Source organism: Parus major, chromosome 27 (genome assembly GCF_001522545.3).
Source record: "Parus major isolate Abel chromosome 27, Parus_major1.1, whole genome shotgun sequence".
NCBI lineage: Eukaryota > Metazoa > Chordata > Aves > Passeriformes > Paridae > Parus > Parus major.
Window position 1 is genome coordinate 1012055 of NC_031796.1, and position 17576 is coordinate 1029630.

The 17576-nt window shown below is 51.6% G+C and overlaps 2 protein-coding genes and 1 long non-coding RNA gene across 3 annotated transcripts; 2 read left to right on the forward strand and 1 right to left on the reverse strand.

Moving 5' to 3' along the window:
• The first annotated feature begins 1314 nt into the window (after window positions 1-1314).
• ORMDL3 (ORMDL sphingolipid biosynthesis regulator 3) lies at window positions 1315-10902 on the forward strand. Its single transcript, XM_015651368.2, has 4 exons — window positions 1315-1413; window positions 5292-5492; window positions 6645-6796; window positions 6925-10902. The coding sequence occupies exons 2-4, from the start codon at window positions 5319-5321 to the stop codon at window positions 7058-7060; spliced, it is 462 nt and encodes a 153-aa protein (XP_015506854.1). The 5' UTR covers window positions 1315-1413; window positions 5292-5318; the 3' UTR covers window positions 7061-10902.
• A 216-nt stretch (window positions 10903-11118) lies between these two features.
• LOC117243688 lies at window positions 11119-17515 on the reverse strand. Its single transcript, XR_004500322.1, has 3 exons — window positions 16699-17515; window positions 11321-12817; window positions 11119-11222 (listed from the first exon to the last, which is right to left on the reverse strand). It is a non-coding gene; the product is annotated as an uncharacterized LOC117243688 (long non-coding RNA).
• On the forward strand, window positions 12523-16376 carry GSDMA (gasdermin A). The gene is made up of 9 exons (XM_033520004.1): window positions 12523-12932; window positions 13096-13291; window positions 13544-13709; window positions 13782-13875; window positions 14265-14318; window positions 14550-14704; window positions 14900-15050; window positions 15756-15829; window positions 15965-16376. Exons 1-9 carry the CDS (start codon window positions 12548-12550, stop codon window positions 16199-16201), a joined length of 1512 nt encoding a protein of 503 aa, XP_033375895.1. The 5' UTR covers window positions 12523-12547; the 3' UTR covers window positions 16202-16376.
• Window positions 17516-17576: the final 61 nt, after the last annotated feature.

The following is a 17576-nucleotide window of genomic DNA, read 5'->3' on the forward strand; positions in this document are numbered from 1 at the left end:
GCTGCTCAGTCAGGCAGGAGCAGGATAAAAATAGAGCCTGCTGTGCGTGCGTGGATCTCCTGCAAAGCAGGAGCGGATCCCGTGGGATCCCCCGCCTCCGCACGCCGGCATCCCCGCACCGCTCCCTGCCAAGAGGGCACCGCAGAGGAGCCGGGAAGGGACAACGCGGTTCTACCGGGTGGCAATCGGTGGCTTTTCATCTGCTTTACCCCACATGTGCTTCTCTCTGCGCCCAAAGCCCTCTGGAGGCAGACATTGCTCTGGCTCCGGCAAGTGACCCCGTGCCCTGCCAGCAACACGGTGGCAGCATGTGACACCCGGACAGCCCCGGAGCCCGCGGGGTGTCCGTGCTCCCGCCGTGCCCTGTCAGGATGTGCGGCTGGAGCCGGATGGATGCAGACAGGGTCAGGACACACAGCTCAGCGTGGAGGCACAGAGACATTCAGGGAACCTCGATGCTGTGACTCCACCTGGGTCGACACCCAAGCCCACCGTGGGCTGTGCCGAGCTGTCTGTGCCAGCTGGGGGCTGCGAGTGGCACCGGCACAGCCACACGTGCGGCCAGCCGTGAGAACCTCGCTCGGGCTCCGCACATTGCCAGGGGCTCTGCTCGGCTCCGGGCGAGGGATTTGCAGCCCAAAGCGGCTCCGGCGCTGCCCCTCCGCTGCTGGAAGAGCCGGCAGCAGGCACACACAGAGCCCTGCACAGATGGCTGTGGCACCCGTGGGCCGTGCCAGCCCCACGCGATGAGCTTTGATGGTTGTGCAAACAAAAGCGGAGCCAGATGGTCTCCCCCGCGCTCCAGCGCTGGAATCCTGCTTTCGCTCCCAGCCCCGACCTTGGCCGGGTGTCCTGCAGCGCTGCCGGCCTGCCCGGGCTGTCTGCACAATGCTGCTGCTGGGATTTTCATGGTATCACGGAATCAGAATGGTTTGGGTAGGAAGGGACTTTAAAAACCACCCAGTTCCACCCCCTGCCATGGGCAGGGACCCATTCCAGTATCCCAGGACGCTCCAAGCCCCCTCCAGCCTGGTCTCGAGCACTTCCAGGGATGGGGCAGCCACAGCTCCGTCGGGAAGCTGCCCCAGTGTTCCCTACCCTCGGATTTCCCTTGGGAAGAGCTGCAGGCGGGGCAGCCCACCCTCCCCGGGCAGGTTGGACGCACCCAGCCAGGTCTGGAGCCCCCTGTGAGCGGAGCAGGGGTCACTGTACCCCCCGATCCCCTTCTTGGAGCCGCTCCCGCCGCTTCCCATGGCGGCTCCGCCTCTCCCGCTGCTGCCGGACTACAGCTCCCGGCGTGCCGCGGCGGGGCGGGCCGAGGGGCCGCCGGGAGCGCACCGGGAGAGCACCGGGAGCGCGGCGGAGCGAGCGCCGGCCCCGCCGAGCCGAGCCGGGCCGGAGCGGGCGGGAGCGGTGAGTGCGGGCCGGGGGCGCGGGCCGGGACCGGGGGGCTCAGCCCTCCCCGGCGGCGGCGGCGGCCGAGCCCCGTGGCGGGGCCGGGGGAAGGTGCCTCGAATGGGCCCGGCCCGAAAGGAAAACACCCCAAAAGAGAGAAGCGGGTGCTGGGATGGAGCCGCGAAGCGGCGGGGTGGGAATGGGGGGTCCCAGTTAGGTAGTGCGGGTCCCCACGGAGGGGTCGCGCTGTGCGGAACCCGGCCCGGAGCGGGTCCTGCCCCGGCCTCCCGGGGCACCGTCCTGTCCCGGGAAAACCGGGAGGAAAGTGGGGTCTGGGACTCCACGTGAGCCCGGAGGAGCCCAACCTCGGCTTTCTCTTTCTGTCCAAGATTTCCCGTTAAATTCACTAGGAAAGGCCGAGGGGGAAGGATCCTCACCCGTGTCCTCGTCCCCGTGTTCCCTGTGTCCCCTCCGGGACTCTGGCACCCCCGGGCCCCCCGAGGAGGAGCCGGGCAGCGCTGGGGCTCAGACATGTCCCACACGGCCCCGGGCTGGAGGGACACGGAGCGTTGTGTTCCCAGCGTCACCTCTCACCCAGCACAGCCCAGTTCACCAGCGTCCCCCATGTCCTCCGTGCTCTGGTTCATCCATTGCCAGCGGCAAAGAAGGGTTTAAAGGATTTGTTTGGGAGGTGGCAGCTGTTGCTGCTAGAGATTGGGACCTGTGATCCGTGGATCATCATCACCTTCAGTCTGGGAACACTCAAGATCAAGATAAATACCTGAGCCCTCCTTCCCTCACCAGCCCAGTGAAGGTCCTGCAGCATGTTCCTGAAATCCCTGGGGAGGGGTGACAGCACTGCCAAATCATAGGATCATTTATTTAGGATGAAAAAGGCCTTTAAGATCATCAAGTCCAAGTATTAAGGAAGAGAACATGAACAGAGGGTGGTCACCACCCTCGGGACAAAGAGGTGTCCCACTCCTGGGGACAAAGGTGAGGAAGGAGCTGCGCCTGGATAAGGGGCAGGACAGGCAGGATGAGGCAGAGGAAGGGCTCAGCTCCACCGCCACACTGTGCCCTTTGCCACTGGCCACAGCTCCGACTTTTCCCCTCCTTGGGTGGCCACTGTCCAATGTCAGCGCAGCCCTGACCTTCACCCTCAGCCTGGTGCAACATACTGGCTTTTTTGTCTCCAAAAAGAGTGGGAAAGCAGAGCCTGGCAGCAGCTGCTCTGGGAAGGGGGAGCTGGAGTCCTTCCCATGGTGGGCTGTGCCTTTGTCCTGCAGGTGAGCAAATCCTGGTGTGGAATTAGAAGGCAAACATGGGATGTGGGATGGGGGCAGGGACAGAGCTCTGAGAGCTTGTGTGCCCTCAGCCAGGCTTGTGCAATCCAAAATTTGGGAGAGCTGGGCCAAGGGCTGCAGAGCCCAGGGCAGAGCTGGTGAAATATTTAATGTGAGGAAGGACAGAGCTTGAGATGGTGGGGAATCACCCTCATTGCAGTAGTGAATGTTTGGTGTGTCCATATCTCCTACAAGAATGAATTAACCTCTCATGTATTCCAGCATCCCATCCCTCTAATCCTTAATTTTACAAGGAAGGGAAACTGAGGCACAGGAAAGAGAATTGCTTCACATACAGCTTCCAAGTTGGGCACTTTCCCACCCAGCTGTGGGTCTGCAGAGGAGACCAAGTCCAAGCTGCTCCTTAGTTTTTGGAAGTTACAGTCATGGTTGGAAATTCCACAGCACCAGCCACGTGCACCTCTGGCTGCAGGGGGCTTCCACATCTCTTGGATAATGGTATCAGGAAAGACTCCTGGAGAGGAGGTTTTTATCTGTTGATTAAAGCAGATTTTAAGGCCTCCAGCAAGAGCTCAGATCCCTTTCTGTGGGCAGTCCCTTCCCACATCCCTCCTCCTGCACCCCTGTGTTGCTCCAAGACGCAGCCTGTGGTTCCTCCTGCTGCACAGCTGGAATCCCACAGACACAGCTCACTGTGGAGTGTCCTCACGCCTGTCTCCAGCATCCTCCAGACTAAACAAACCCGTTTCCTTCCAGCTGTCCTTGCAGGTCATGTTTTTCCTACACCTCTGCTCATTTTCTCCAGCTCCTCCCAGGACTGGACAGTGTTCACCCAACATCCAGGAGAACTATTTCCCATGTCTGGCACTCAGCACTCCTGTTTACACATTCCATAGGGTGTTTTGCTTTTTGTTGTTGTAACAATCTGACTCTTTTTGACTCATTTATGCTTCACCCCAACCCCCAGTTTTCCTTCTGAGAGCCCTTGGGAATTGCAGCAGGTTTAGGACAGAGCTGCTCCCTCTGCCAAGGCTGAAGCGCTGAACTCTGGCTCCCAATCCTGTTCCCAAACTAAACTTTGGGCTTTTCTCTGGAGTATCCAGAAGCTGGTGAGCTGGGAGGTGGGCAACAAGGGAGTGAGCATCCCACAGACCTGCAGCCTCATTCCTGGAAACAAAATCCTTCTCCAGGTATGAGCCCCTGAAAGAGTGAGCTGAGGATCTGCAGCAACAGCTGCCTGTGTGCGTGGAAGAGGTTTGGGAGTTCCTTGGAGCATTCCAAGAGCTGTGGAGTGGAGGCTGGCTGTGAGTCCCAGCCCTGGGCAGGAGCGGGGATGGTGCCAGCTCCTGAGACAAGGCAGGCCCAGCGCTCCATGAGGGAGCTGGGAACAGCTGGCAGTGAGGAGAGTGAGATGTTGGATCTGGCTCGGGCTCGCCTCTGGAGAGCTGGAGGGAAAAGCAACACGGCTTCCAGCTGTGGGAAGCAACAGCAAAGCCATGAGGCCAGACATCAGGAAACAGCCTTCACTGTGGAGTGCTGTGGCCAAGGAGGATGAACTGGATCATCTCATCAAACTGCTCTTCCGTGGGACACAAAGATGATTTTACATAGGAATTTCCCTGATCTTGGCGTAAAGACATTCAGCTTTACAGTGGGTTTAGTTTGTGCTGTTTTCTGTAATCCCTGGATACCAGTGAGCCAGAGCTCTCCTGCTGCCACTGGCACTGTGTCACTCCAGAAAGCCACTTGATACCTTCACTGTCTCAGGGGCACCACTCCAAGGACTTGCTCTGAGAAGGTGACACTCTCTTGCTTCCTCTCCTTCCTGGCATTGTCCAGAAAACCATCTTTGTGCTCCTCCTACATGGCAGTTGTTCTTTCCAGGTAGGGGAAGAGCCACCTCCTCCACAGCTTTTCCTCCTGAAACATCCTCCCAAGGCACTTTGTGTTGTTATCTCTCCCTTTTGACTTTTTACGTTCCTCAAGAAGAATCTCATTCCTTCCCTGGGGGGCAAATTCTTTTCTGTTCCTCTTTTTTTCCCCTTTCTAAGTCTTAAATCTGAAGGCAAAACACGTGAACCAGAGTAGACCAGCAAGGAGACCTCCCAAGCTGTGCAGAACCCCGTTAATTTAGTTAAATTAATTAGGAGATCTGTTGATACAGAACCTTTCCTCTGCAAATACTCTGTTCCCTTCCCAAGTTTAAGGCATCCATAAACATGCAGGAAGCTTCCTGTGCTGTGTGTTTCCATGATTAACACTGTGTTTTAAAAGTGCTTAAAAGTATTGGTTTGAGTTTTGTCAGGCAATCGTGGGATTGAACCTCAACACCTCGGCTCCAGGAAAACATCTCAAATCACAAGAAGCTTCTGTCACAGACAAGCTTCCCACACATAATTCCCAAATCTTAACCACTCCCGGAGTTAGCGACGTCAGCTCTAAGAATGGCAATAACGAGGGGCAGAGGAGGGAACTGACTTGGGATTTTTATAGCAAACAGCAGATTTTGGGTTTGCTTGACAACCAGCCGGTGCTCAGCCCCACTGAGCAGTTTGAATCCAGGCTCTGAACTCAGTGTTTCTGTTCCAGGGGCTCCCGTCAGCCACGAGAGTCAGGATGAACGTGGGAACGGCGCACAGCGAGGTGAACCCCAACACGCGGGTCATGAACAGCCGCGGCATCTGGCTGTCCTACGTGCTGGGCATCGGGCTGCTGCACGTCGTGCTCCTGAGCATCCCCTTCTTCAGCGTCCCCGTGGTCTGGACTCTCACCAACATCATCCACAACCTGGTAAGGGAGCGGCGTGGCCCGGGGCACATACGGGGAGCCTTGGCACAGCTGTTCCCCTGAGCAATCTGCTGGGATTCCTGTTGGAACAATCCCTTTGTGTTTCCAAAGATGCCGCCTGAGTTGCTCAACCTCCAGCCCTCAGCCTGTACTGGTGCCTCTGGGTCATGGATTTAAATCCAGCCCAGATACAGGTGAGGCAGCAACACCTGGTGAGGCTGCTCAGAGGGGACATGGATTCATTTCCTGTAGGGACAAGTCCTTTGTTGTGTCCCTTTCCCAAATGGGTCTGTGACAGGCCCCAGACATTGGCAAGACATCACTGGGGTTGGTAAAACCTGAATTGGCCTTGTGAGAGTTAAGAAAAAACAAGATTAATTCCCAGATTTTGTTCTGCTTAAAGTAAAAGATTAGTCTAGGAACTGATTTCCCCCTCTGAAGATCAAGTCCCCACATAGGTCTCCTTGGCATGGGGGACAAAAAACTTCAGGGATGGAGCAACTCCTTGTGCATCTTTTATTTTAAATAATACCTCAGGCTGGGACTATTCCAGAGACAAAAATAACAGGGATTGAGGACCCTTATGATAAGTTACTACTAGAGAGGGATAAAAACCTCCACAAACGCCCAAACTGGAGCTGCTCAGGGGATAAAAACAACCACAAATCCCCAAACCGGAGCTGCTCAGCACTCAGCTCACGAGCTGCTGGCTTCTCATCATCTTCCCTGGCAGCTTTAGGTTCTGGGGACAAAAAGGAATTTAAAGGCCAGGAGTGGAGCTGTAGCTGGAATGTTTGTGACTTGTGTTCCCCTGGTAATCAGGGGGTGACAGACCTTCTCCCAGCACATTTTCAGGGAGCCTTCTGCCGTGCCGCAGCAGGCAGGCTCTAATCTCCCGATCGCAGAGATCCCACAGCTGTAATCTTGCCACCGCCTCCTTGGCTCACACCCAGGAGCCGAGCGAGGCCTGACGTGGAGCAGCCGAGCTGCCCCGGCCTTTCCCAACTCTCCTTTTCCTGCTTCCCTGGCCGCTCCGGGTTTTCCAGCGGCGCCACATCCCTCTAGTGGAACGGCGCGGGGGTGCAGGCTCCCGGATCCGCTCCCTGGATGCGGGGTTCTTGGGATGCAGTGTGCCTCACGCTGTGTGTCCTGCAGAGCATGTACATCTTCCTGCACACCGTGAAGGGAACCCCCTTCGAGACCCCGGACCAGGGCAAGGCCCGGCTGCTCACGCACTGGGAGCAGATGGATTATGGAGTCCAGTTCACCGCGTCCCGCAAGTTCCTCACCATCATGCCCATTGTCCTGTGAGTATTCTGGGCTGGCTGAGCTGCCTCGTGTCCCAGTACCCATCAACGTTCTGTCCTGGGAGACAAACACACGGAATGCCACAGCTCAGTTTGCCTCTCCCTCTGTTCCCACCCTCCCTTTCCAGGTATTTTCTAACCAGCTTTTACACCAAGTACGACCGGATACACTTCATCATCAACACCATCTCCCTGATGAGCGTCCTGATCCCCAAACTGCCTCAGTTCCACGGAGTCCGGATCTTTGGGATCAACAAGTACTGAGTGGCGTGGCCGGAGCGGATGGCGGAGGAGCGGGGCCAAGGGGGGATCCCTTCTCTCCAGCCCCGTTTCCTCCCCCACGCAGACTGGGATGTGGTTTCGCAGCGGCTGTTTAAATGCAGATCCCAACAGACACATTCCGCATGCTGGATCCTCGTGCCCAATAAATCCAAACCAGCTCCAGAGTAGAGTTTAGTGCGGAGCAGGACGTGCGACACCGGATTTCTCTTGTCCCAGGGTGATCAATAGATGGAAAACCACTGAGACTTTGAGGTACAACAAGGATGAATTCTGGGAAGAGTCTCATCTGTTCCAGACATGGAATGACAAGGATAGGGATGAGGGGAAAAGCTTTTAGTGCTGGTACTATTGCTGTGGTAAATGCACTTTAAAATATGTTTCCCTTCCTGAAGCTGGGTGCTTTGAGCAGAACGTGAGGGAAATCCAAAGGGATACAGCCAGACTTTCCCAGGACTGGATTGTTTTAGGGTCTGATTTCCAGTTTTAGGTGGGAAGTGGGTGGGGGAAGTGAATGACAGATTTTTATTTTGCAACTGTTGACACCACTGAGAAGGGAAGTGTTTTTCCTAAAAACAGCACAGGAAGGAATGACCTGCAGTTTGACAAAGCTTTTGGTTTCCTACAGCCTAAATCATGCTTGTTATTTTCAGTTTATACCCAAATCTAGCCAGGTAACTGCTCTCCCCACCCCAAACTGCTGTTTTTAAGTGCACAAGGGCTCAGTGGGCATTTGGATCAAGGGCTAGGGGCAGGTGATTTAATGACTGACAACAATGGAGCTCCTTGGAACACGGACAGATGTGGGAAAGGCTGACAATGGGCAGGTACAGGAGGAGGGCTGATTGCTCTAATCAAGCATGCAGCTATCCTTGATTTGGAATTTTTCTCCTCACTTCAGCTCCTTGGTTAGTTTAAGTGCATGTGACTGGGATTTGCCAGTTCTCCATGGACTCAAGGGTTGGATTTCTGGCTTACCTGGAAATCTGTCCCTCAGCTCCACACACCCAAGGGCTGTGTGAGCAGCAGCACCAGCAGCAGATGAATTGACCAGCAGAAGGAGTCAATTAGTCACAGATAATAGATCTTTTCACAGAGGAACAAAATCAAGCCTTTTTCCTCTAAAATTAACACCTAAATAAAGCAGGCTTAGGTTTCCTGGCTGAGACATATTTTACTGTTTTACTGAAAATCAGAATAACCTGATTTTCCTTTGGGTTGTGTCCCAGATGGAATGGGTTTTCCCTCACTCTTCCCCTGTAACCCTATGAAAACCTGTATTTTTGTTGTCTTAGTGCTTATATTGTCTCACCTTTTTTGACAATGGTATAAATCTTTTAAATCTTTTAAATATTTAATTTTTTTTTGTCCCTGCAGTAGCAAATCCAGCTTTAGAGGCCGTGGTGGAGAGTGTTGAGGTTTTGGATGGTCTGAGCATAGGACATGAAAGGGGGAAATTCAGATATGTTACTACTCCATGCATAATTTTAGACAAGTTGCTTCACTTCTCTCTCAGACTTCCTATGGGACTGCTACAGGGAAGGGAAAATATGGAGTGTACCTCAGAGGGCTGCTGGAATGCAGGATGAATCATTCCCTAATGTGTTTGAAAAGTGGAAATCCAAGTGAAAAGGAAGTTTTCAAGCAGGTAGAAGAAGAGAGTCTGGCTGGAGACCCCAGGGTATTGAGAGATGTGCAATTTCCCTGATGGGCAGTTTAAACCTTCAAGCCTAGGATAGAAGAGCTGCTGCTTTAGCTGAGGTACTCTCTACCCTAATCGGCTCTTTAAGCTACTAGACAATGATAATTGTGATAAAAATAGAGATACTTCATCAATCAGCTGAGAAATGACACAGACATAAGCAGTGTTCTTGTGGGAGAGGCTGCTCCAAGGAGGGGCAGGTCCTGGCAGGGTGGCTGAGGCTGGACCTGAAATGCTGACTGTGGTGCTGAACAGACCTGAGTGTCTGCCCAGACACCACTTCCATCTCCAGGGGAAACGAAAGAAAACTAATTATTGTCATAGAAAACATGGGGGAAAACACCTTTTTTTTGCAACAGAAACGGCCTCTAGATGCTTTCAAACATGACTCCTCACAGACAGACATATGCTGGATGTTTCTAAGCATATGCACATCACAGATCTGTAAATTTAGAGTAATTATCAATTGAAAGGATGGACTTTTTTATGAGATACAGCAATTCCCAGAGTCTCCTTGAAGGCATTAACACAGCTGTGGGTTTGAATATTTGTGTGCTCACTGACACTATGGACATCTGACCCTGTTTACTTAAATTAAAGATCAACTGGGATGCAGAATGAGATTACAAACTTCTCAAATAAGCAGGTTCTAAAGCCCCAGACTTGTAAATAAGATTCTGTCTAGCAACAAAAGTAAACAACATTTGATTTCTCTCCTTCACACAAATGATCAAAACAGGCAATGCCAGTCATGTGACACTCATTACAACACAGGTGTGGCATTTTTCCATGGAATAACCGAGATTAACCTGGGCTCAATTAATCCAGTCAAAGGAAACATAAATGGAAATAGAAGAAATATGAAAAGAAGTGAGATTTCATGTTCTATTGTGGTGAGTTAAGTATCTATATATGATTAATAAGTGAACAATTACACATCAGGTAGCATCTTCCTTAAGATCCCAACTTAAGGGTAGGTGTCAGGATCAATCAAAAATAAAAAGCAGGAAGTTAATTGTAATTAAACCACCATTCTTTGGTGTACCTGAGGCAGTCTGAAGTGAAAGGACAGCATGAGCAGGCTGAGGGTTGGTCAGACATGTCCTGGCAGGGGATGGAGCGGGGTGAAGCCACATTGTGGGAGAAGAAACAAAGTGTGAGCAGAACTCCGTTGAGAGTGGAGTTTTTCCCAGGTGCCTGCATGGAGAAGACAACTGATACTGATTTTAAATGGGATTCTGATTGTTGCTGATTTTAATGGGATTCTGATTGTTGCTGATTTTAATGGGATTCTGATCACATCACACTTGACAGATTTCCTCTACACTTGCCCTGTATCATGATCAGGACAAGTTTCTACCTGGAGAGATCATATCTCCTGTGATGGAGAAACAATTTGTGGCAAGAAGGTATTTGAAGCTTTTCTGTTTTGTTCTGCAATGAAAGAGAAAAGCTTTTGAAAGGCTGGAATCTTTCTCAGGAACTGGCAGCAGCTTGTCCCATCCTGTATTTAGCAAAGCCTCCTCAGCCACTGTCAGCACCACGCACGTTTCCATGGGGTACAGCAGCCCCTGCTCCAGGACACTCAGAAAACCAGCAAGTCCTCCCAGCCTGATGCTCCTGAATCAGGGATCCTGACCTGGGAGTCCTTTCAGAGCTACCAGGCTGGCAAATAGTCCAAACCTTTGGAGGAAAAAGCCTCTAGAATAAACTAAATGGAGGGCTACTTATTCTCGAGTACTTTTATGTTTGAATCACTGTTCAATTTTGGGTTGTTTTTAGCTCGGTACTGGCCCTCAAGGAGGGGACAGCAGTGGGTTAACACATTAATATTTCTCCTTGTGACTTATGTTGCTTTATCATTGCCTAGAATATCTTTAAGCATGCGAGTGTTGGTGTGTCCATACCCTCCTTGGATCAGTTAAATCAGCTGAATTAGTTGGGAGGGTTTTTTAAAGGAATGTTCTGTACAAAGTTTTAGGGTTTTTTTCCCATAGCCTTCTTTTTGCTGTGGATACAGAAGTCTCATGTAGAGAACTTTCTAAAATAAAGTGTGAATATTTTTATTACTCCTTTGTACAGTATTCTAAGAGAGACTAATAAAAGTGAAGTATTCAGGTAAAAATGTGCACTTGCCTTCTGGAATCTTCACATGGATGGCTTTTGGTGTCAAACAAGCATGGCAGTGACTCTAGGAAACATGGCTCGGGTTGGAATGCACCTTAAGACTCATCCAGTTCCAGCCCCTGCCATGGGCAGGGACACCTTCCACTATCCCAGGTTGCTCCAAGCCCTGTCCAACCTGGCCTTGGACACTCCCAGGGATGGAGTGCTCTAGGCACCTGTGCCAGCACAGCTGGTGCTCTGGGCACCTGTGCCAGGGCTTGTCCAGCCTCACAGAGAGGAATTTCTTCCCAATATCCCCTCCTGAGTCCATTTCTCCATCTGTCAAAGAACAGCAGTGTTATATGGCATAAAAAAGTTGAAGCATGGAATGATGGAATGGTTTGGCCTGAAGAGGCTTAAAGCCCATCCAATCCCACCTGCTGTCCAGTCTGGTCTAGGACACTTCCAGGGATGGGCTCACATCTCCTACATCTGTAGAAGTTCCAGTTATTCACAGTCCCTGTAACAGACTCTGCTCAATGAGTAAAAAAGGAAGTGTTACGCAAGCAACGGCCGATTTGTGGAAGCAGAACACTGAGGATGTACCATTGCTGAAGTGACCTCACAGCTGGGAACAACTTCTGAGAAGCACTTACAAACAGTCAGAGGTCTTCCAGGTCTCCTGTCCAGGTGTTTCTTCAGTGAACCTCCCGTGTAGCAAGGTAAGAGAAATTAATTTACTGTTTGCTGTGACTTTCTGGTGGCGCGAGCTTCCTGTGCGGCTCACAGCTCCTGTACTTCGCAAACACTTCCACACCTCTGAGCACAAGGGAAGCCAGAGAAATTCTCCCCAGTCCTGCTGCTCTCCAGAGGCCACATCACCACAGCAGCCCCACTGCTCTGCACACTCATCACCCACAGACAGGCAAGTGCACTATCCCAGAGCTTTGGATAGGGGAGAGGATTGGTGGGAGCTCTCTGTTAAGTGCTCTTCATCAGTTTTTCTTCTCTTCTTGGAAACCTTCAAGGGAATGAGTCCTGCATGGGCTAAGCAAGGCTATTTGTCTTTGGAATTTGGCAAAGAGGACAGGGTTAGATGGGATAATGGGAAGAAATTCCTCTGTCTGAGGGTGCTGAGGCCCCAGAACAGGTTGCCCAGAGAAGCTGTGGCTGCCCTATCCATGGAAGAGTCTATAGCCAGGCTGGGCAGGGCTTGGAGCAGCCTGGCAGACTGGAAGGTGTACCTGACCAGGGCAGGGGGGGGAATGGGATCAGCCTTAACCCCCTTCCCACCAAAACCAGTCTTGATTGCCCAATTTCCCTCCCCAGTTCCATCCCGTAAAACACCAGAAAAGCGAAACTGAAACTTTTTGATAAAAGCAAGCTGTCTCAGAAAACAAAAAGGGATTTTTTTCTGGCCCTCAAACACCAGCCTCTCCCCTGCACATCACCAGGGTCTGCCCAACAAGGCTGGGCTGATTTCTCTCTATTTTGGCAGACATTTGTCCTCAAAATCAGCACCCTGAGGGCCTGAAATCTTTGCCAACTGCACTATCACTGAGGTTCACCAGCAAAGGCGAACGAGGACAAACAACCCACAGCTCCTGCTGCTTCCTCTTAAAACTCTCCCTGTAACAACCCTGTGAAACTTGTGGCCCTGGACCATGAAGGGGATTTTGGGTCATTATTTGGAAATCTTCTTAATCATTAAAGTCACACTTTGTTACAGTGTCCTGGTATTATGTCAAGTAATTTGGCTTAGGTTGTTTTCCCTCTTTCCCAAAGCACAAATCCACTTGGCTTTGTTTCAAAACCTCAGCCACAGCAGAATGTTTAAAAAACTCACCAAATTCCTTGTAAATCAAATGGATCCATGCAAAGAATTGGTCCCTGTCGAGAGCATCGCAGACAACGAGCACTTCAGGCCTCTCTATCTACTGATAGAAAGAAGAAAATCAAAACGCATATTCCACTCAGCTCCCTACTACCAGAGGACAGGGTTCACACTGGAAGATGTGCTGCTGCCTGGAGAAGATGGTAAATGCATAGGTAAGCCCCAAATTTATCAATATGAATTTGTTAAATACCATAGATAATATTTTTGAACCCTTTGTGGCTAAGCTGTACCATGTTCCAGCTTTCCTGTGTGTGACATACTTAAAGTGCTGAGTCTGTGTAGTCCTGATTAAGATAATGCATGGAATTATTTCAGAGTCTCTCCATCAAGATTCCAGCCAATTTACCCTCACAAAAACCAGGGCTGACCAAGCTGATGGAGGTCTCAGCATTGCTTTTGACCCTGCAAGCGTAGGGCTGCAAGGAGGTGCCTCCTTGTCCAAAGAGTTTTCCATTACACCACAGAAGAAGAGAGTACCACTGGAATCACTGGAGGCACTGAGAAGAGAAAGGTAAGGAATGACAAGGGAGCACACAAACTCCAGTCATCCCCCTCCAGCACACACAGGGTCAACAATGGGTTATCAACAGCCTAAAACCAAGATTAAGACCTTAGGGCATGAACTCCCTCTAGCTATACAATGTTAGACAGGGAATGGGATGACAAGATCCCCCCAGAGCCTCCTCTTCTACAGGCTTATCCCCTTCAGCTGCCTCAGCCACTCCCGGTGCTCCAGACCCTTCCCATCCTTTTCCTCTTCCAGGGAAATCAACATGGATCATTCCTTCATCCAGCAACTACAGAGAACAGACATTAAGCTATGTATGGTCACTGAAATCCTTGAAGCCTCAGAGGAGGCAGTCTACAGGGAATCCACCAAGGCAGACGGGGGCATCAAGGCCAAATTTTATGCCACGTTCTGTGCACAGGTTTGGCTCCTCTCTCCTTCCTTCCCCAACACCTGCACCCAGGTGTTCTAACAGGTGCTTTTCCTTGACCAGGGCACCAGGGAGGACAAACAAAGCATAGTCATACCCAAGGGCTGCACCCTGGCCTTCAGGACCATCGGGCTACACATCAGAGATGGAGCATGGGGTAAGCAACTTGCAGAAATTACCAATTCCTCCATTCCAGAAACAGTGCAGAAGAAGAAGAACATTTTATGAAGTATGACTTGTCCCCAGAGCTACCCTCAGCTTGTCTGCAAAGAGGAGGAGGCAGTGTGAGGGACCACAATCACCTGGGAAAGGTCACATAACACAGGCAAGGTCAAAGATACTCCCTGGGGAGGGCTCATTAAAGAAAAGAAAGAAGGAAGGCTCAGATTTACTTTTCAGAAGCTCCAGAGCTCCAGTTGATATATGGCACACAGAACAGAGTTTCAGTGTTTCCTTTCCTGCTCAGGAGAGTCAGGGAGGAAACTGGGTGGGTGACCACCAGTGGGAAGGCAGGTATAGAAAACTGTCTCTTTTATCCTCTTTCAGATCTGGATTATTTCCCAGCAGAACCTGTGAGAAGGGCAGCTTATGTAGCTGATGGTAAGTAAATGTATTTTACTGATTTCACATGCACATTTAATTGCTTTGAGTAAGATGCAATCTCCCAGCATAAAACAAACCAACAGGAGAGATGCATTGCCCTCTTCCTTGAGACATCACAACTGACCAAATTCCACATCGCTTCCCATGAGTGTTTCAGTCTCTGGGTTTAGAGCTGCCCCTGAACACCTAGAACTCAAGTGACAGCTTTGGTCTCATTCTGGTTTGCAGGTCCCTCACAAGGAAAATTAGGAGCAGTGGTGGCAGAAGTTAAATACTCCTGCCGAATTTTCCCCCAGCTGTCTTCTGACCTGCTGGTCATAGTCTTAAACACCATCAAAGCTGGGATGAGAGACAAGAACCTCCTGCAGGAGCTCAGACAGAAAGTAAGTGAAGCTTTTCTTACTGACACCATTTATAAATACAGACACATCCAGGAGCACTCCTCTTGCCCCACAGACCTCCTGCCCTGTGCCACAACTGTCCAGCCAAAATTCCCTCACTCAGCACATCTTCTGCTCTGGACAAAGCAGCAGCCTCTGCCCTCAAATCCTGACATTTCTTTGCCTCGTTCCTTGCAGATGGAAGAAGTTCCTGAGCAAAATGATGGTTATGAGCTGAAAACTGAGAGCCCACACTTAGAAGATCTGTTCAGCACCTTACAGCACTCTCTAAGAGATCGTCTCTTTCCACTGGCAGAGGGAATCACCTACGTCCTTGATGCTTTGCATGGTGAGGCCTTGGGTCTTTGAGAGGGAAATCAAGACAGGGATGACTCCCAGTCCTGTCATTCCCTCCTGCCTTCTTCTCACACTCATCCTCCTCCTCAAGTGGAATCTACATCCAAGTCCCATGAAGGGGAGAGCAGAGAAATCCCCTCTGCACCCATCCAGGGCTCCCAGCTCCCTCAAAGTCTGGTCACAGCTTCCTCTCAAGGGACAGCTCAGATCTCTGCTCTGGTGACCAGCGACAGGACCTGAGGGAACAGCTGGAGCTGGTCCTGGGATGATTTGGTTGGATATCAGGGAAAGGTTCTTATCCCAGAGGGTGCTCAGGCACTGAACAGACTCCCCAGGCAATGGGCACAGCCCCAATGCTGACAGAGCTCCAGGAGTGTTTGGACAATGCTTTCAGCACACGGTGGGATTGCTGGTGTGTCCTGTGCAGGGATGGGTGTCAGACACCAATTATCCTTGTAGGTCACTTCCAACTCCATATTCCATGATCCTGTGAGTAACAGCCAGATCACTCTCACAGTGAGCCTGCACAAATCTTTTCTATTAAAGCATCCAAAGAACTTCTGACCAAATGGGCCCTTTTCACATGAAATGATCACCCTTCCCATCCTCTTCACTCTTTCCCATCCTGCTCTCGATTCCCATCCCACCACTAACTGTGGTGGGAGGTTTTGGATCCAAACCCAGTTTATTTCTGCAGAGTTAATGGACGATCAGCTGCTGCTGCTGCTGGAATCCTTGGAAAGGAAGATTGTGTCCCAACAGCTGAGGCTGGTGAGAACACAAATCACATTTGGCTCTTTTCAAGGGGGCATGGACTATTTTAATTCTAACAACATCTCCATAGTGATATCACAACTTGACAACTGATTGAAAATCTGATTTTGCTTTTTCTATTCCTGTTTAAAGGTTGAAAACCTCCTGAATCATGACCTGGATAAGGGGAAGGAGACTTTCCATGTTGACGCTGAGCTGCTCTCTTTCCCACACGAGGAGGAACAGAGGTTAACCATGGAACTGGTGGAGCTGAGTGGAGTGCAGCTCCAGGAAGATGGATCAGCTCTCCTGAGGGATCAACCCTTTGAGGCCATGGCAGCCTTGTTTGTGGCTCTGTACGCCCTCAGCCTCCTGAGCGGCTCTGAGTAGGAGGTACCTGGCCCTGCCCAGGGAACTTCTCTACAAGGTCTTGGGAAATCTCTGCTCTCAAGCCAGGTTTCTGTCCCAGTATCATCCTTGTTAATGCTCAAGGCTGCTTTGGCTGGCAAAATGAAATTTAAGGCACAAAAACTTATGGACATTAAAGGTTGGATGTCAAAGTGGATTTCTTTCACTGACACCTCCATGGTCCCAACACTGCCATCATCCCTGAGATCTTCAAGTGACACAGGCAGCACTTTAGAGCAGCCATACTTTCATTACCACTTTATAAAGAGGACCTTCTTTCTAGGCAACTGGGTGTTCCCAAAGTCAATTTCTTAATTTTGTATGTTTTGGTCCCACAGCACATTTGACAAGCTCAGGATGCTGTATGAGAAATACAGGCACTTAGCCCTGGGGGGAAGTCGGGGGTCCCTCAGGCTGTGGGGCCCTGGGAGGGTCCCCGGAGCCCAGGGGTGTCTGCAGCAAGGGGCAGCACTGCTCACCTGTGTTACCACTGACGACTCTGGATCTCCAGCACCAGGCGCCAGGCTCTGCCTTGCAACAGCAACGAGGAGAGCTCGGCCCCAACCTGGAACCATCGTAGCATTGGCACCAGACCAGACCCCTCACAGAACCCCCAGCTTCAACCTGGCCCCCTCATGAGACTCCTGCTCCCAGCCCCCGGCCCGCCTCCTCACTGGACCACTGGACTACTCATGGGATTCCCGAGCCCAGCCCAGCCCTCACAGGGGATCCCCAAGCCCACAAGGGACCCTTCACAGGATCCCCGGTCCCAGTGCAGCCCCTCAAGGGGCCCTTCACGGGATCCGCGACCAGCGCGGTCCCTCACGGGACCCCTCACAGAATCCACGATTGCAGCCCAGCCCTTCACGGGACCCACGGCATCCCCGACCTGGCCCCAGCGCGGCACTTCACGGGATCCCTCACGGGTCCCCTCACAGAATCCCCGGTTACAGTCGGCCCCTCACGGGACCCTTCACGGGATCCCCCACCACAGGCAAGCCCCTCACGAGCCCTCGCACTGCGCCTCAGCGCAAACTCGCCCTCGCCCGCGCCCCCAAAAGGCGGGAACGGCTCAGCGCCCGGCGGAAACATCCGAAAGCTCTACGGAGATCCCCGAGGGAGTGAGGCGAAAGAAGCCGATTGATGCCGGAACTCTCCGAGAGGTCTCGGCCGAAACCCCCGAGATGGAGGCGAAAATCTACGAGCGAAGACGGAAATATCCGAGAGCGACACGGAACTACACGAGCAAGCGCGACGGAACTCTCCGATCGCTGCCTGAGATTGCCGAAAGCGGGGCGGAACAACCCGAGCGAAGGCGGAAACGGCCGAGCGAAAGGCGGAAGGAGACGATCGTATG

Excerpts from the sequence above, each read along its gene's own strand:
- GSDMA (XM_033520004.1), top strand. The coding sequence starts at position 12,548 with ATGAAGGGGATTTTGGGTCATTATTTGGAAATCTTCTTAATCATTAAA. Across the intron at positions 14,319-14,549 it reads GGCAGCTTATGTAGCTGATG|GTCCCTCACAAGGAAAATTA; the intron begins GTAAGTAAATGT and ends TCTGGTTTGCAG. Across the intron at positions 14,705-14,899 it reads TGCAGGAGCTCAGACAGAAA|ATGGAAGAAGTTCCTGAGCA; the intron begins GTAAGTGAAGCT and ends CGTTCCTTGCAG.
- ORMDL3 (XM_015651368.2), top strand. The coding sequence starts at position 5,319 with ATGAACGTGGGAACGGCGCACAGCGAGGTGAACCCCAACACGCGGGTC. Across the intron at positions 5,493-6,644 it reads CCAACATCATCCACAACCTG|AGCATGTACATCTTCCTGCA; the intron begins GTAAGGGAGCGG and ends TGTGTCCTGCAG. Across the intron at positions 6,797-6,924 it reads ACCATCATGCCCATTGTCCT|GTATTTTCTAACCAGCTTTT; the intron begins GTGAGTATTCTG and ends CTCCCTTTCCAG.